Source organism: Hippopotamus amphibius, chromosome 9 (genome assembly GCF_030028045.1).
Source record: "Hippopotamus amphibius kiboko isolate mHipAmp2 chromosome 9, mHipAmp2.hap2, whole genome shotgun sequence".
Lineage (NCBI taxonomy): Eukaryota > Metazoa > Chordata > Mammalia > Artiodactyla > Hippopotamidae > Hippopotamus > Hippopotamus amphibius.
This window is the reverse complement of record NC_080194.1, coordinates 111,788,559-111,808,215: the sequence shown is the minus strand read 5'-3', so window position 1 is coordinate 111,808,215 and position 19,657 is coordinate 111,788,559. Positions and strand designations below refer to the sequence as shown.

The 19,657-nt window shown below is 44.8% G+C and overlaps 1 protein-coding gene across 1 annotated transcript in view; it reads left to right on the top strand.

Moving 5' to 3' along the window:
* The window catches only part of CRCP (CGRP receptor component), an 82,720-nt gene extending 68,769 nt beyond the window's left edge, over positions 1-13,951 (top strand). Inside the window, exon 8 of the mRNA XM_057748261.1 lies at positions 13,501-13,951. Within this exon, the coding sequence (XP_057604244.1) occupies positions 13,501-13,548 (48 nt within the window). The 3' untranslated portion in view covers positions 13,549-13,951. The remainder of the gene's footprint in view (positions 1-13,500) is intronic.
* The last annotated feature ends 5,706 nt before the right edge of the window (positions 13,952-19,657 follow it).

Below are 19,657 nucleotides of genomic sequence, written 5' to 3'. Positions count from 1 at the left end.
GTCTTCTTTGGAGAAATGCCTATTTATGGACCCCTCTCTTTTAAGGGTACTCTGTAAGTTGGACTTATTTACAACAAAGTTTCCCCCTTTTGAACAGGATGGGGTGACTTACCAAAAACTTCAACAGACAGAAACAGAAAGCAAGTTTTCTCCTATTATCAAAAATCTAGGGCAACTGCTATTTAAATCTTTCCTTCTGGTTGTTTATTTGCTCCAGATAACTTACAAACAGTATCTAGGGGTTTAGCATTTGAATCCTCAGAGGGTTCAATATTAAAGGGGCCAGTTTTCACAGAGGAAAGAGGAAGGTGGCATTGAGGGTGGGGCCAGAGCACAAGGTGGAATCTGAGGCCAAGGGGCCAGAGAAGACACACAAGATGGCCCCTGAGACAAAGAATCTGGGGGACGAGAACACAAGAAGTATGAGGCTTCAGAAGTCATTTTGTTCTTTTTTTCTTTTTCTTTTCTTTTCTTTTTTTTTTTTTTTAATTTTTTTTGGCCATGCCACGTGGCATGTAGAATGTGGGATTTTAGTTCCCCAACAAGAGATAGAACCCGCATCCCCTGCATTGGAAGCATGGAGTCTTAACCACTGGAAAGACAGGGAAGTCTCAGTCATCTTTTTCTTTTCTAGTTTTTTGGTTGTTTCTGCCAATTTAGAAACGGTATCTTGCAAAGAGGCAATTTTAGAGTTTTGTGTGTATTTGGGAGCTTCCGGGTACCAATAAAAATAAATATACCATTTGTTTTGTTTAATTTTAAAACCATGGTCTTAAAATAAGTTTGAGGACTTCCTAGGTGGTGCAGTGGTTAAGAATCTGCCTGCCAATGCAGGGGACACGGGTTCAATCCCTGCCCCAGGAAGATCCCACATGCCATGGAGCAACTAAGCCCATGTGCCACAACTATTGAGCCTGTGCTCTAGAGCCTGTGAGCCACAACTATTGAGCCCATGTGCCACAACTACTGAAGCCCACGTGCCTCGAGCCCGTGCTCCACAACAAGAGAAGCCACCACAGTGAGGAACCCATACACCACAATGAAGAGTAGCCCCCACTCGCAGCAACAAAAGAAAGCCTATGTGCAGCAACGAAGACCCAACACAGCCAATAAAAAATAAATAAATCCAATAAATAAATAAATTAAAAAAAATAAGTTTGAGAAGAGTGAAAATCCCCCATAATGGCCACTGTAATTCTGAATTCCCTTTAGTTTTTTCAGCCCACTTAATTTAAAATGTGCATGTGAGGAGTCCGTAGTTTTTAAACATGAAACCAGCTGGAGCCACCAAAGGAGGGCTGCCCTCAGAGCATTTAGATGGCCAGGGTCTCATTTTCTTAAGTTCTCTTGGAAACCCAAGAAAGTAGCTGGAGTCCTAGCCCAGATTCCAAAAGGGATAAAACAAACTCTTATATTCCAGTTAGCTTAGTCCCCAGAAGAGAACCTCACTATCGTGCTCCAGAAAACAACTGAGTACTCACCAAGGATGAAAACTTGAACCAGAAAGAACAAAACCTTTCCAGATCCCAAATAAGGCCCAAGAGCTCAAAATGCAAAAAGAGTGGAGCCTGGAATCCAAGATGAGACTCCAGACTGAAAGCAGGTGGTGACCCACAGAAGCAGTGGGCATAAAGGGCTTGCTGCAGTATCTCGTTCAGTTCTGGGAGCCATTATTTCTCGGGTCCATCTCCTTTGGACCCCACTTCTGACACCGAATATGTCAACTGTAATAATAGCCAGCCATTTTACCAGCAAAAGTGAGTTTAAGGATAGCAGAGGGATTCCAATTTTGGATGTATGAACTACAGCACACTACAGGCAAATCCAGAGAACAAGGAAGGGGAACTTGCTTTTATGGGGAAAAGAGGGGAGTTGAGAGGCTCTATGATAACCAAAGAGTCCACTGGAGGAAGCTGGGAGTCCAAAGTATGGTGACTTCTCATTGGTTGGGCTGCTACAATCTTTGATTAGCTGGGCTGTCATGGGGTAGAGAGACGTTTTCTTCTCCCTGCTGGATAGTAAAGTAGAGGCACCTGCCGGTCAGAGATGTAGGTGAGGTCTCTTCCTATTCGGAGCAATTGATGATGCGTGGCGGGCATGAGAGCTCCCCCTACAGGCCTGTCCCAACTCCAAGTGTAGCTGAGATTTAAAAAGTTAATTTCACAAAGCCCATTATAATTATCACACCTAGAGCATTTAACATTGATACAATTCTGCTAATACTCAGATCTCCCCAAAATTGTCCTGAAAATGTCCTTCATACCCTTTCCCCAGTTCAGTTTGTAATTAAAAATTATACAGTATATTTAATTATCATGCATCTTCAGTTGCCTTTTATCTAAAACAGTTCCCAGTTTAGACTCTCGTGAAGCTTTTTGAAGAGTTTTTGAAGAGTCTGGGCAGCTGTTCTGCAGATTGTCAATTTGGATTTGTCTGGTTTTTGCAACCGCAGTATGAGATTCAGGTTAATCATTTTTGGCAGAAATTCTACATAGCTGATGTCATGTTCTTATCAGGGGGCTCATGCTGTCACTTTGACTGATTGTGATGTTAAGTTTTGTTTGTTTTTTTAAATAATTAATTAATTAATTGTTTGGCTGCATTAGGTCTTAGTTTTGGCACTCAGGATCTTCAGGCTTAATTGCTCCACATCATGTGGGATCTTAGTTCCCCAGACCAGGGATCGAACCTGTGTCCCCTGCATTGGAAGGCGGATTCTTTACCACTGGACCACCAGGGAAGTCCCATGATGTTTTGTCACTTCTTTACATAGTGTCTGCCAGATTTCTCTCTGGTTTATAACTGATAAGTCATCTGTGGGGAAATTCTTTGAACTGTGGGGAAATTCTTTGAACTGTGCGGAAAAACTCTTCCCCAGGAACCTTTTACCCTGTGGTTTTGGCTCCACTGATGATTCTTTCTTGAATCAATTGTTGTCTTGTAGGATGTAAATGGACATCAATCTTTAAAATGGTCCCCAGGTGATTTTAAAGTGTAGCCAGGAATCGCTAGACCAATGCTTCTCAGTCTGTATTTACAAATCCCCGGAGATCTTGTTATAATGCAAATTTGGATTCAGCAAGACTGAAGTAGAGGTAAGATTAAGCATTTCTACAAATTCCCAAGGTGCTGCTGGTCCACATGGGTCACACTGTAAATATCAGGGGTCAGTCTAGACTCCAGAGAATACATACAGTTCATTCTGGATACAATGCCTTTCTTCTCTAATGTAGTTTTGCCCAGTGTGTCAGTCAAGATTCTCAGTCACAAACATCAAAACACACTCTAGCTTGTCTGCACAGAAAAGGTATTTATTAATCAGCATTGGGGAACTCTCAGAACCCCTTGGGACTGGGCTCACAGGAACAGTGCCCAGACACATTGCAGAACTGACCTAATGAGGGAACCAGTCTTTCCACTGCCGGGCACTGAACCCCTCAGCACTGATGCCAGGGATGCAGATCTGCTGTGACTGCTACTGCCACCAGCACGAATGCCATGGTCATGCCTGAAACTCAGCCTCACAGCTATTGCCAGCCCTCAGAGCTAGATGTCAGTTGTCACCCTCACGAAGGAACAGATTCCACACAGAGCCTGCTTTCTCACATTGTTTATTTCTAAAGTTTCACACAAGTATGTGGAATTGCTGGAGCCTAGGTCACATGCCCATCCCTTAGCTGCAAGGGAGGCAGGGAACTCACATTTCCTGGCTTTTCTCTTGGGAGATGGGGAAGGAGCAGGATTCATATAGCAGAAAGTGCTCTAAAGAGGCGGCTCCAAGACATGACAAGTGTCCAGTACACAGTTACTTGAAAGAATAAACATAGTAAGTGCTGAGAAATCTATGAAAAATAAGGTTAATAATAGAGATATTCTCTCTTATGTGGAAAATAATGTGTGACACCAGAATGACATTAGATAAATATTTGGGGTATACTTGTCATATATATATAAATGTGGTGGGAGTGGGGAGGTGTTAGATCCAGGCCTTTACATCAGCATTGGCCTAAGCCAGTCAGGATGACAAAGCCCAGAGTCATTGTACAGCATGGGAGGGAATCAGACAAGGGCTTGGACAGAGGGAAGCCTTTGCTGCAAGAGTTCTTCAAGTATGTTCTCATTTATGATTTTTTTTTCTTTTTTTTTGCCACACGGCGAGGTATCCGGGATCCTAGTTCCCCAACCAGGGATCAAACCGTCGCCCCCTGCAGTGGAAGTGTGGAGTCTTAACCACTGCACTGCCAGGGAAGTCCCTCATCTATGATTTTTAAACTGTGTACATTAATAAGGCCGAAAGGAACTATCAGAATGTTACTGGTGATTGTCTCTGAGTGGTAGCTGTCTTTCCATTTTAGGACTTTGCTGTGCGTTCTAAAGTGTTTGTAATAAGTATGGGTTTGTTTGTTTTTTAATTTTTGGAAAAAAATTTAGAAGAATGGAAAGAAAGAGAAAGAAAGGGAGGGAGGGAAGGAAGGAAAGGTGTGAGGGAGAAAGAGAGAAAGAAAAAGAAAGAGAGAGAGAGAAAGAAAGAAACAGAAAGGGGAGAGGAAGTGAGGGAGGAAAGGAAGAATTACCTGAAATTGATTTACAGTTAGAAGGCTGGTTGCTTTCTTGGAGCTGAATTTTCCAGAAGAGCAATCTGAGAAGTGCAATGCAATCTGAGTGGCATGTCTCTTTTCCTCCTCACCCTCTCCTAGTTGTTGGATCTGCAAAGCGCCACAAATAGCACCTAGTCCAGTTCGTGTGTTCGGCCTCCCCTTGCTCTAAGCTTCTATGTGTTGCAGCCTTGGCTTCGCCCAGAGCTTTGGATGGACTACAGAGACTGGAGAACTATGCTGATGGGAGATTCCTTTGATGTGGAGCAGGATAGAGAGAGAAAGGGTAGCCAGGATCTCCTGATGTTTCCGTTGGAGCCTGAGCTGCTTCTAGCTAAAGCTGGGATAAACCTTCAGAGCTGGTTTGAACTGGGAGGTGGAGTGAGAGGCCCTGACTGTTATCCTCCTATGTCAATCAGTCCTTAGATATGGGCTGCCTGAGATGTGGACGTGACCTTGGGTGAGATGCCTCTCCTCAGCTGAGGCTATTCTTGAAGGCGGCTGAGGCTTATCTATGGGGGTCACTCTGAGGTAATTCGTGCTTCTTTCCTGAAAGGGGATCTTCATTTCTGATGGGGGATCACAGAATCCACCATGAGTTTACAGAATAGTATATTTATAAGAAACTAGGCAAGAATAGAATGAGAAGACATTAGAGCAAGCAGTGGGAAAGGAGGCAGGAAATGGTGTCTTGTATTTTTGTTTTTGTCTTTTTTAATTTTTATTATATATGTTACAAATATTTCTTCCCAGTTTGTTCCTTATATATATATTTGTTGTTGTTGTTTTTCTATCTTTTGGCCGCACACCACGTGGGATATTAGTTCCCTGACCAGGGATCTAACCCTTGCCCCCTGCATTGGCAGTGCAGAGTCTTAACCACTGGACTGCCAGGGAAGTCTGGTGTCTTGTTTATGTGGGTGCTATTTTACCCACCACAGCACAGGCGCCAGGCCAGGCCCACTCACCTAGGAAAAAACCTGGCTTCACCCTGACATTGGTTCTCTCTGTCTTCTTCTTCTGTCTTCATTCACGGTCCAGGCCTGCAGGTTTCTCAAATATTCTGCTCCAAGGCACCCGTGCCCAAGGATCTTTGGTACCTTTGGGACTCCAGGTCTGTTGAGCATCTGGCCACCCTGGTCCACTTGGAGCTAGTCCCTTGGATGCACTGCTTCATCCTGGGAACACCACCAGGGAACATTACAGACACCCTTGGCTCGCAGGACCCAGGCTGAGGACTCTGTTTTCAGCTGAAGAAACACTGCCTCTCCTCATCTTGCTTCTGAAAAAAATAAAAAAGAGAAAGAAAATATATTTTGGGGGATTATCCTTTTGAAAACAAAAGACACTGAGAGCCATGGAGATGTGACAGTTGGATCTCCCTCAAGAGAGAACATGGCCTTTAGCCACCAGGTGTGCAGGTAGCTGACAGCCTCCAGCTGTTTGCATCTCATGATCTGCCTCAGCTTCCACCCTGAGGCCAGAGTCTTACTGGGCAGCCCCAGACTTTGACTACATGTGGCAGGGATACTAGGGCCTGGTTATTTTTGCCAAACATAAGATTCCTCTACGGGTTATCTTTGCTCCCTCTCAAGAAAGTGAAAAGATAGCCCACAGGATGGAAGAATGCTTTTGTAAATCTTATGTCTGAGAAGTGACTTGTCTGCAGAATATATAAAGAATTCTTACAATGCAGTAATAACAAAAACAAACAAACATACAATTAAAATATAGGCAGAGGATCTGAGTAGACTTTTCTCCAAGGAAGAAATACAGATGGCCAAAGGGCACATGAAAAGATGCCCAACATCATTAGCCATCAGGGAAATGAAAATCAGACCCACAATGAGGTAACCCTTCATATCCATCAAGATGGCTAATCAGAAAAACACATGAGTGTTGATGAGAATGTGAAGAGATTGGAAACCTCAGACCCTGCGGGTGGCAGTGTAAAGTGGTGCAGCCACGTGGAAAACAGTCCGGCAGGTCCTGAGATGACTAAACATAGAGTTACCCTATGACCCAATAATTCCAAAAACTTGTATGCAAATGGTCACAGCAGCACTGTTCACAATAGCCAAAAGGTGGAAACAACCCAAATGTCCATCAAGTGACAAATGGGTAAACAAAGTGTAGCATACCCACACAATGAAATATTTTTTGGCCATAAAAAGGAATGCATTGCTCATACGTGCTACAGCATGGATAAACCTTGAAAACATTACGTAGGGCGCCAGTTACAAAAGACCATATACTGTATTATTCCATTTGTGTGAAATGTCTATAATAGGGAAATTTATAGACAGAGTAGATTAGTGTTTGCTTAGGACTAGAGGGAGACGGAGGATGAAGGGTGATACCAGAAGGGTGATACCTAAAGAGTACAGGGCTTCTTTTGGAGGTGCTGAAGTTGTTCGAAAATTGACTGTGATGATGATGGCACATATTTCTGAATACACTAAAAACCACTGAATGATATTCTTTAAATGGGTGAATTATATGGAATGTGAATTACATCTCTATAAAGCTGTTTAAAAAAAAAAAAGAAAAGAAAACACAATGTGAAGAGAGCTGTGATCATAGGGGCATAGGTAGGGTGCTGTGACAGCTAATCTAGAAAAAAACAGAAAAAAGGCCAGACCACCCCAGGCTAGGATGGTCAAGGAAAGTGTTTCAATGAGGCCCTGGTTGGGGGTAAGAAGGGGTGAGAAGATTCTCAGGGTGAAGGCTATAATCTGGGACCCAGGTGGGAAGCCTAAAATGGGGAATGCATTCCGAGGAGTTAACTTTTGAGTAGCTAGCTTGAAAGTGGAATACAAAAAAAAGCAAGAGAGAAACGGGAAACGGGAGAGTTCTTATCTGAGCACTGCTGCTGTGAACTGGTTTCGGATTTGTTGAATGTTTAAAGCCAGTTCTTTGAGGCTTGGGTACTTAGGTGAGTTCTCCAAGGAATGCTTTTCTTCAGTCACTAGGAGTGAAGGAAACACACCTCTCCTTCTAGAAAATTCTCCCCCAAAATTTTCCTCCTTAAGTCCAGTCACCAACCTTTTTATACCTTTGATGGGGCAAGGAGTTAAGACTAAAGTAACTACTTTTCAGAAACCTAATAAATTCTGCATTTGGTCTTAGCCCAGGGTTTCTCAGCCTCAGAGCCACAGACACTTTGGTTGGATAATTCTTTGCAGTGGGCACTGTCCTGTGCACCAGAGGATGTTTAGCAGGGCCCCTGGCCTCTACCACCTAGGTGGTTAACACCCTCCACTTCCAGCTGACAAGCAGAAACATCTCCAGACATTTCTCACTGCCAGATGTCCCCTGGGGGTGTTGATAGCAAACTCACCCCAGGTTAAGAACCACTGACCCAGCCCCCTTGCTACTGAAAGTGTGCACCATGGACCAGAAGCATAAGCATCATCCGGGAACTTGTTAGAAATGTACATTGTCAGGCGCCACCCTAGACCTGCTGAATCAGAATCTGCACTTGAACAAGATGTATGATTTGTATGCTCATTAAAATGGAAAGGCTGGTCTAGTACACCGTGGCATGTGGGATCTTAATTTCCCAACCGGGATTGAACCCGTGTCCCCTGCAGTGGAGGCTCGGAGTCTTAATCACTGGACCGCCAGGTAAGTCCCAAAACTGACATTTTTAACATAAAAAGAAACTATGAAGGCCGTGGCCTGCCCTTACTGGCACCATGTTCTCTTGTGCTGGCCCTTAACTCGGGGTTTGCATTAGAATCTCTACAAATTTTCTCAGACTAACTGGGTCTAGGCCCCAGATTTTCTGATTCAGTGGGTTCAGAATTGGGGTTCAGGGTCTATGACTTTTGAAACATCTCTCTAGGTAATGTGTTCTCAGTTAAGATCCCCTGGACTAACTTTGCTGGGTACTTAGCCGCTTCCTTCCAAATCAACTATCCAAGTTGCAGAATCTCTTAAGATAGAATAATTGGCTACCAAGTGAGCCCTGGCCATGTTTCAGAAGCACCAGGGGAAATAGGGTCATACTTGGATTCTGGAGTGGAACCTTCTCAGGCCTCCAAACCTGGGTCTCTGGAAGTCGCGGAGTGTGGTCTCTGGAAGTCGCCAGTTGCCGAATCCCCTTCTTTTGCCTGGAGGACCTGGGGAGCTGCTCTTTCTGTCATCACCCCCTGCATTGCGCACCCCCCTCTGAAACTCTGGCCACCAAGCTCAGGCATAGTGTTCCTTCCAAGAATACCCAGCCTTTCTTAATTTCCTCTGTGTCCTCAAACCAGAATGGCTGGAAAAAGTGACAGGGCGGGCTTTCTTGGAAAGCAATCTGGCCTGCATCAGCATTAATGAGTAAAATGTGTCCTCCTGTGGCTATTCCCCAACAGACAGCACATTCCCAAGCTATTTTAACTCATCGGTTCAGAAATCCTAGCATCCCAGTCCTTGAGGTCTGGATCCTCTTTCTCCCAGAGAATCAGATGCAGACTTCATGGATTAAAGGTTCTATAAGTCTCAGCAAATATCTCCCTGTCATCTATCCACAAATCTGTCTATGTATCTATCACCTCTGTCATCATCTAAATATAGATTGTTAGTTGTAGCGCTATTTATATTACAAAGTGTTAAGAAATTCAACTGAGGAAATGTTAAAGATCTTATTGGCTTCATTCAATAATTCATGAATCAGGAAGCATCCCATCTAGCAAATAGGAGCTCCCAGGAGCTATACAAAATGAAAGACTTACTGGCAGAAGGAATGGAGTAAGGAATTTAAACTAGCAGAAAGTGGATGGATTGCAGCAAGGTCACCTTTCCTTAGGGGAGAGCAGCAGTCTATCAGTCAGATTACCTCACTGACCAGGTGATTCCTCATTGACTGGTTTAAGACTGCATTTCCAGGAAAGACCAAAACTATAATTATTAAGTCTCAATTAGCTGTTACGAGGCTTAGTATAAGTGACTCCATGCCGAGACCAGCTCGGCGACTCGAGGCGAGTGACGGGTGCCGCAAGCTTGAAGAAGACGCAGACACAGACTGAAGAGAAAAGTGGGACCGGGGGGCTCAAGACCTCTCGGATCAAGAGCCCCGCTGACTCATCCCAGGCTGCTTTTATTGAGTTCCGTGGGCTGACATTCTCAGGTGACACTCATAAACAGTCAAAGGCCTCACATGATTGAGGCAATTATCTTTGTGTACTTCCTGGGTCTGAGTTGAGCAGGTGTGGATTTGAGCTGGGGGTGGAGAGCAAAACAGCCCTGGGGGCAGGAGACCTCTCTCAGATATTGGGGGTCTGTGCCCCACCCGTGTGGGCCCCTCTGCGACTGTGCCTGTCTTAGGTTGTTCCTCCCTTGAGGAATCTTACCCGTCTCTGGCTAGCCAGTCATCCTCCAGGGCCAAACACGGTGATATAAGGAAGGTTCTGTGCACCACCCCTGTTGGCCCCTCTGCGGCTGTGCCTGTCTTAGGTTGTTCCTCCTCTGAGGAATCTTACCCGTCTTTGGCTAACCAGCCATCCCTCAGGACCAAACAGGGTGATATTAGTCTCCACGCCCCGCACCCTCAGCTCCTCCACTGCTCAAGCAGGACATTCTGAATCCCATCGCTGGGCCCACATACTTCAACATTTTCAATGTTTCAAAAAGGTTCCAGAATGTCTTCCCACAACTCCATTTTGGGTCTGCTGTCTTGTTTTTAACAAAAACAATATAATCTTGATTTAGAAAGTTTGGAACATGATACAGTTTTTACAACCCTGTTAAGGTTTAGTGGCCAGAACCTTCTTGGAGCTGTCAAAGTAACACAGAAAAAGCCAAGAATAGGCTGCCTTTCAGAATCACAGAAAATTGGACTATCTTTATTGTGCTTCTCAGGGCTGTGGAAGCAGGCCATACAACATTTCAGGCCCTGTTCAAAAGAATGCATTTTCCTGTTCTACTGGGTCTTTTATTGTCCTACAAAAAGTTAGTTTTTTTTTTTTTTCCTTCACAAGTAAACATGCAATTGACTAGTTTCAGTGTGGTCAACACCTGACTTGAAGCTAAATCATCCCCACTTTTGTCTCAGCTGTGTTAAGTTCATGAGACCTTTGTTTCTTATCCCTGATCAGCACTGTCATTTGTATAGTATTTTCTATTCAATTAAATATTTAAATAATGACATCAGTTGCTCTTCTGAGCCTGATGACAACCGGTGATGCTGAAATGGGACTCTTGGCAGCTACACAGCACCCCCAGGAGTCAGCCTGAAATCATCCAGAGTCAGCTGACAGATTAAAAGTTCAAGTCCAGTCTTAGAAAACTGCCTTGAGTCTGTCAGCATATAGTGTATGAAAAGTGTGAAAGTGTAGACTGTTCAAGTCTTGAATTTAGCAAAGTTGAGGACTGTCTGTATATACAGGACATACCCTTTCCCTGCAGCACAATATCTTCAAAATTCTTCCCTCCAATCCCCCGAAAACTCAGAGCCTGACTCTCCTATCACTATAACAACCCCTGGCTCATGGTGAATAGGGTCGTTATCAAGAGACGCAGAAGTAGTGAAGATTTTTAGTATACCTCTTGAAGTCCCATCTGGTGCTCGCGTCTTATTTTGGGGGCCTCTTGACATCTTGACCTTTGCAACACTTGCCAGTTGGGCCTATAACAGCCCTAGAGTGATCTTCTGGGTGATCTTAGTGACAAATAGGGTAGTTAAATTCTAACCAAAGTTCGATATCCACACATAAAAATAAGATGTGCTTACAATAGAGAAATCCTCCATAAAAAAGAGGGTAAGGGCAATCACCTCTGATTAATTATCCCAAGTGAGGCAGCAGTGTCCCGCAGAAGAAGGGAACAAAGAGTGCTGGCCTGTGCTGGAGAAGGTTCCCTCTAGGGGCACCAGACTGCAGTCCAAACTGTGAGCCTGTTAAGGCCAGGTACCAAGGCTCGCTTACCTGGAATCTATTTGAGGATACCTGTGTTCATCTACTCAACTGCAGACTCTTATTTGTGAGTGGTAGAGACTCAAAATAGCTTAAGCCTAAAGATGGATTTACTTTAAGGAACAGTGGACCCTTGGAACCAATGGGTCTCTTGGAACCCAGGAGCAAGAATTCAACAGGGGAACTTCCCTGGTGGTCCAGTGGTAAAGAATCCGCCTTCCAATGCAGGGGACATGGGTTTGATACCGGGTTGGGGAACGAAGATCCCACATGTCATGGAGCAGCTAAGCCCGAGTACCTCAACTAGAGAGCCCACGTGCTGCAAACTACAGAGCCCACGCACTCTGGAGCCCGCGTGCCACAACTGGAAAGAGAAAAATCGCATGCCACAACTAGAGAAGTCCACACGCCACAATGAAGAGCCTGGGCCTCAAGATCCCGTGCTGCAACTAAGACCCGATGCAGCCAGAGAGAGAGAGAAGAAAGGAAGGAAGGGAGGGAGGGAGGAAGGAAGGAGAGAGAGAGAGGGAAAAGGAAGGAAGGGAGGGAGGGAAGGCAGGCAGAAGGAAGGAAGGAAGAGAAAGCAAGCAAGCAGCTGGGCCTCAGAAACTTTATGGAATTGGAGACTCAAACACCACCCGCCTCCGTCTTCTTTGAATGCCTCTCTGAGCTTCACTCTTTCTTCTGAGCAATGCATCTGCCTCCAGTCCACATGATATGAAACATGATTGTAGAGAGCTCCTAAATTTTATTTTTTTTATTTTTAAGAACTTTTATTGAGATACAGTTAACATACAATAAACTGCATATATTTAGAGTGTACAGTTTGGTATCCCAATCTCCCAAGTCATCCCCCCCAACCCTCCCCGCTTTCCCCACTTGGTGTCCATATGTTTGTTCTCTACATCTGGGTCTCTATTTCTGCCTTGCAAACCAGTTGATTTGTACCATTTTTCTATGTTCCACATATATGTGTTAATATACAATATTTGTTTTCCTCTCTGACTCACTTCACTCTGTATGGCAGTCTCTAGGTCTATCCATGTCTCTACAAATGTCCCAGTTTCATTGCTTTTTACAGCTGAGTAATATTCCATTGTATATATGTACCACATCTTTTTTTAATCCATTCATCTGTTGATGGACATTTAGGTTGCTTCTGTGTCCTGGCTATTGTAAGTAGTGCTGCAGTGAACATTGGAGTGCATGTGTCTTTTTGAATTATGGTGTTCTCTGGGTATATGCCCAGCAGTGGGATTGCTGGGTCATATGGTAACTCTATTTTTAGTTCAGCAAGGAACCTCCATACTGTTCTCCATAGTGGCTGTATCAATTTACATTCCCACCAGCAGTGCAAGAGGGTACCCTTTTCTCCACACCCTCTCCAGCATTTACTGTTTGTGGATTTTCTGATGATGCCCATTCTAACCGGTGTGAGGTGATACCTCATTGTCGTTTTGATTTGCATTTCTCTAATAATGAGTGATGTTGAGCAGCTTTTCATGTGCCTCTTGGCCATCCATATGTCTTCTTTGGAGAAATGCCTATTTAGGTCTTCTGCCCATTTTTTGATTGGATTGTTTGTTTTTTTTTTATATTGGAGAACTCCTAAACTTTATTTTAATTTTTTTTATAAATAGGGTTTTTTTAATAAGTTTATTTATTTATTTGTTTTATTGGCTGTGTTGGGTCTTTTTTTTTTTTTTGCTGTGCGCAGGCTTTCTTTAGTTGGGGTGAGCGGGGGCAACTCCTCATTGTGGTGTGCAGGCTCCTCATTGCCGTGGCTTCTCTTGTTGCGGAGCACGGGCTCTAGGCATGTGGGCTTCAGTAGTTGCAGCACATGGGCTCAATAGTTGTGGCTCACGGGTTCTAAAGCACAGGTTCAGTAGTTGTGGCGCGTGGGCTTAGTTGCTCCGCGGCATGTGGGATCTTCCTGGAAGAGCTCCTCAATTTTATATTTTTACACTCTTAGACACCAACAAGAGCCTGTTTCAATTCTCTTTCAGTCTTTGGTTCAGAAAATCTGGGAGAAGGCACTCCTTGGATCAGCTTGAGAAGGGTGCCTTGCCTTGAGCCAATCAGCTGTGAGCAGCAGACAGGGTCCCATGAAAACCTGGCAGCCTGGAAGCAGGAAGGAGCACGTGCAGCAACTAAAAGGCGAATAGTTCCAGCCAGTCATTCCCATGGGGTGTTCAACAGTCCTACTATTTTGATGTCTTCTTTTGTATTCATTGTTCTGTGTATGAGGCTGGAGAAATATGCCATGTCCATAGATTAGAAAACAATATTGTAAGGATCAATTCTCCCCAAATTGATTTCTAGATTATACATATCCTTATCAAAATCTCAACGTGTTTCTTTTTTTTTTTTTGGTGTTTTGTTTGGTTTGTTTTTAGATTATGATTTTTATTTATTTTGTCAATTGTATGTATGTATAACTTTTTAATGATTATATCCAATTATGTAGGTCTAATTTCTTTTTTTTTTTTTCAAAACAAACAACTTTTTGTTGTAGTACAGTTGGTTTACAATGTTGTGTTAGTTTCAGGTATACAGAAAAGTAATTCAGTTATATTTTCTCTTTCCAATTCTTTTCCATTATAGGTTACTACAAGATATTAAATATAGTTCCCTGTGCTTATCTATTCTGTATACAGTAGTGTATGTCTATTAATCCCAAACTCCTAATTTATCCCTCCCCCTCCCCGTTTCCCCTTAGGTAACCATAAGTTTGTTTTCTATGTCTGTGAGTCTGTTTCTCAACATGTTTTTTAATAGAGCTTGACAAGCTGATTCTAAATTTATATGAAAATACAAAGGGCCAAGAAGAGCCAAGATAGTGGCCTGTTCTGTGAAATGATCCACTTCTTACTCACTCCAGATGTGACTTTTTAAAAAATATTAGAAGGAAAAACTAGCAGAACACTGCCCACAGTTTTCACTCAATAAAGGAAGGGAAGGTCACCAGCAGGCTAGAGCCCCACAGGCACAGCTGAAAGCTTATTCACAGGCGCTCAGGAAGGAAGATCCAGGGGTGAAAAAGAACAACTGAGTGAATAACGGGGAGAAACCGTGTGTGTGCTAAACAGTGACTGCTGCCTTCCTTCCATCCTCTGACTCTCATGAGAGTACCGCTGGTAGCCCACCCTCACTGGAGTCTCACTGGAAAGGGCTTTGGAGTGTGTAGATCACCCGAGCTACCTTGCCCCTTCACACGTCCGCTGCACTAGTGTGAGTGCCAGTTTGGGTGGATACTGCCAGAATACGGTCATTAGTCTCACCTTATCCTGCACATCATTGCCAACGACTGACCCCCAGCTTCCAGCTGGGTCTCCTTTGGTCAGGCTCTCTGCCCTCCACGCGGCCCTACACACCTTGTCCTTTGAGCCAACCTCAAATCCAGCATGTGGGGACTTCCTTTGTGGTCCAGTGGTTAAGAATCCTCCTGCAGGTGCAGGGGACGCGGGTTTGATCCCTGGTTGGGGAACTAAGATTCCACATGCCACGGGGCAACTAAGCCCGCACACGGCACCATGAGCTCTGGAGCCTGTGCACCACAAGTAGAGAGAAGCCCTGCGCTGCAACTACTGAGACTGCACGCCTCAATGAAGAGCCCACATGTCGCAACGAAGATCCTGTGTGCCACAACTAAGACCCGATGCAGCCAAAAATAAATAAATATTTTTTTAAAAATCCAGCGTGTGTGTGTGTGTGTGTGTGTCTGTGTGTGTGTGTGTTCAGGCCTCTCTAGCTGTTCAAGGTCCAGCTGATCCCTTTGCTCAGACTCCTCTCTCTCACATCCCAGAACTCCAAGCCCCTCCACAACATCTGCTCTTTCAGGAATGGGGTCACCCCTGCCCACAAATGTTTCACTCAATCAAGGATTTGATGTTTTAAAAATGACTTTGCCGGTGACTTTGTTTATTTGCATTAAGGGCCTTCACATTCCCTGGCTGCCTGTGGCCTAGAATTGCTGACTTCAGCCCTTCTGCGAGCCCTGGGCATGGAAAAGCGCTGCAGACTCTGCATCCATATTACGCCCGTGGTGTGTGTGTGTCTGTGTTTCACCAGGATGTGAACAAGGCGTGGGTTTGCTGCCTTGTTCACTGCTGTGTTTCCAGTGCCTGCACGGGGCCTGGCACATGGTGGACACTCAGTAAAGACATGTCAGATGAGTGAATACAGCATACACGCACATTTTGGGATAGGGACCTGGGTACAATGTGTAAACACCTGTGTGTAGAATACGTTATTGTGTGTGGGGGGGGGGGGTATGTGTGTGGCAGGGGGAAGACAAAAATATTTGGGTAGGCCCAAAACAGCCATCAGGGACTACCTTAGTGACTCCTAACCATCAATACAGAATTTGTTAGAGAAACATGTGGAAAACTAGCATTTGTACAGAGAAGACAAACACACGTGAATTCCTTCCATAGCAAGTTGACTGGTGGCCCCCAAAGATGTGTACTAACTCCTGGAACCTGCGAGTGGGACCTTATGTGGAAAAAGGCTCTTTGCAGATGTAAATATTTTGAGAATCTCACTGTGAGATCATCCAGGATTACCTGGGAATCCCTAGGATCCTGCTCCAAACTCCTTATAGGAGAGAGGAAGAGGAGGCTTGTGACCACAGTGGCAGGAACAGGAGGCTGTGGCTAAGGAAGCCAAGGGTTGCCAGCAGCCACGACAAGCTGGAAGAGGTGAGGAAAGATTCTCCCCTAGAGTCCGCAGAAAGAGCCCGGCCCTGCTGACGCCTCGATTTCAGACTTCTGACGTCCAGAACCGTAAGAAAATAAATTCCCGCTGTGTTAAGCCACCCCACTTGTTGTCCTTTGTTATGGCAGCCACAGGAAACGAATACACCTTCTGTCCGGCACACAAGAACTCGTGGTCAATTTGTCCTGGGCTGTGTGTGCCCTGTGGGTGTGCTTCCCCTACATTCCACTGTGACTGCCAGCCCAGGGTTGTGTACAACAGCAGAGCAAATATTTGTAAGGTGTGGAGCAAACTGGCAGAGGGGTTTGAGGGAGCCTGGCCAGGCCAGACCAGACCCAGAGACCTGGAACTCTTCAGATTCACGGGGGCCTCTGGAAATATTCTGGAAATAATACCTCTAAGGCATTTCCCCCCACTGAGCACCAGGGAATAAGGAGGAAAGGATGGGCTTCCTGCTTCCTGCGGACTGGTCCCTCTCCAGGTCCTGATTCTGGGGAAGGGCCAGTACCCTTGAGGCTGCCCTGTGGTGCCTGGTGTGGCATGACTGTCACCCACACCTCAGTGAGCTGCAGCTCAGCTCCCAGCATAGCGCTCAGACTGCCTGCCCTGCTCTCCGCACAGTTTCCTGTCCCCGCTGCTTCTCCTTCTCTTCCCATCCCGGCTCTGTGATCTCCAGAGCCTCTGCTCCGGGCCACCGGCCAACTCCACTTTCCTTGAATGACTGGCAGGCACATCAGGGCCAGACAGGAGTCATCATCAGACAAGGAACAGGGTATTTCCACAGTCTCTGAAATACTAAGTCATGTCAACACTTTATGCTTATAATTACAAAAGGAAAAACTGTAGTGGAGGAACCTGGCAGATACCACCTTAACCAGATCATCGAAGTTAATGTCACCAGTAATGGGACAAACTGACCTTGTGTGTGCCTCCTGCTGCCATGTTCTGAGAAAGGTACAACCTCACTCCTGGGGCCTTCTTAGTGGAGGAACCTGGCAGATACCACCTTAACCAGATCATCGAAGTTAATGTCACCAGTAATGGGACAAACTGACCTCGTGTGTGCCTCCTGCTGCCATGTTCTGAGAAAGGTACAACCTCACTCCTGGGGCCTTCCTGCCCCCCAAAAGCATAACCTGAGACAGCAGACAAAGTCAAATCGGAGGCTGTTTTACAAATAACTAGTATGCCTCAAGAATGAAAGAGGGGGAAACTATTCCATGTTATGAGAGACTAGAGTGATACAACTAAATGCAACACACAGATGATAGGAATGAAAAATGTCACCTGCCATCTCAGTAAACAGAGGATGCTGCGGCCCCAAGGGTGAGCCCTGAGGGAACTCAGGATGGGAAAGAACTGGATACTGGCCCTGGATAGCTAAGGTGCATATCAAGGGATGATATCAATGAGCCCAGACCCTTGCATCTTCCCATATATAGAAAAGCACTAAATTCATTAACTTGAGATGTCTGGTTGTTTTCTTTAATTAACAGTAATTTTTTTTTGAGGGTAGAAAGTGAGATTTATTAAGTACACGGTAAGGGAGCAGCTGGCAAGGCCAAGAGGGGGTCTGCCAACAGTAATCTTTTGATGCGCCAACTACTGGATTTTTGTTGCTAAACTCCTGTATATCCTGGCTCCTCCCTTACCTCTTGGGAGCAGTCCCTCAGAGCTATCGGAGAGGCTGTCTCCTGGGCTTGAGTGCTCAGAAAGGCCTCCAGGGGACTTCCGTGGTGGCCCATTGGTTAAGACTCCTCAATCCCAGTGCAGGGGGCTCGGGTTCCATCCCTGGTCAGGGAATTAGATCCCACATGCCGCAACTGAAAGATCCCACACGCTGCAACTAAGATCCGGCACAGCCAAATAAGTAAATAAGTAAATAGATATTTTTTTAAAAGTCCTCCAAATAAAACACAATTCTCAACTTTTAGGTTGTACTTTTTTTTTTTTCAGTAAACAATGAGAATGAAAAATATAGTTGTAAAGGACATAATTGGGACAGTTGGGGAAGTTTATATTGACTAGGGACTGTATATGTAGATAGTAAATAGTATCCTATCAATGTTAAATTTCCTTCATTGGATCATTATACAAGAGAATGTCCTTGTTTTTAGGAGATACCAATGAAGTATTTAGGGGTAAAGGGACATAAGACACAATGTCTGTAATTTATTCTCAAATGGTTCGATAACTAAAAATAATGATAATTATAGCTAGCTAGAGACAGTCAAGCAAAGGTAGCAAATGTTACCAACTGAGGAATCAACATTGGAGTTAATTGTACTATTCTCACCAATTTTTTTGTAGTTTAAAAAATTTCAAAATAAAGTAAAAAAAAAAGTAGGGCTTTTTGTCTGTGAATTACAGAGATGCGGAACAAAGTGAACTGTTGATTCTTCAGGGAGATGCTGTCCCATCATTCAATTTAATCCATCTCAGCAAAAATTCTAAGGCCTCTTATGGGCCCAGAAACAGTGTTGGGTGTGGCAGGGAAAATTCCATTCCCTATCTAAGCAGCTTCCTATCTAATGGGGGTGAGGAGGGAGAACCAGACAAATACACAAAGAAAAAGAATACAAAGTAGAAAGGGAGAAGGGCCATAAGAAAGGCATAGGGACTTCCCTGATGGTGCAGTGGTTAAGAATCCGCCTGCCAATGCAAGGGACACGAGTTCGATCCCTGGTCCAGGAAGATCCCACATGCCGCAGAGCAACTAAGCCCGTGTGCCTCAACTACTGAGCCTGCACTTTAGAGCCCGCAAGCCACAAGTATTGAGTCTGCATGCCACAACTACTGAAGCCTGTGTGCCTAGAGCCTGTGCTCTGCAGCAAGAGAAGCCACTGCAGTGAGAAGCCCGCCCACGGCAACAAAGAGTAGCCCCAGCTCGCCACAACTAGAGAAAGCTTGCGTGCAGCAACAAAGACCCAACACAGCCAATAAATAAATTAATTAATTTTAAAAAAAGGTGTAAATGGGGGCACAGGTCACGAGTCGCAGAGAAGAGACCCTTCCGAGTGAAGCTGGCATTTCAGTGTAGTGTGAGGTTGGCTTCGTTTGCACCAGCAAAGGTGCACTGAGTTTTCACTGGCTGGGTTGAGGAGTGCAACACAAGTAGAAGGCTATGTGTGAGCACAGGAGCAGAGTGGAGACAGGGGCACACTGAGTGGTGAGCAAGTCTTCATTGCCTTGAGTGTCTTTGTTAAGTATTTGTAGGAAAGACAATGCTTGTCTTCTACTCTTCCTTGGTTCAGTAGGTACAGCCTGAGAATTAAACTGACAAACAACAGATTACAGGCATACCCTGGTTTGTGTGTGTGTGTGTGTGTGTGTGTGTGTGCGTGTGTGTGCTTCACTTTGTTGTGCTTCACAGATATTGTTTTTTACAAACTGAAGGTTTGTAAGGAGCAAGTCTATTGGCTCCATTTTTCCTCCGGCATTTGCTCA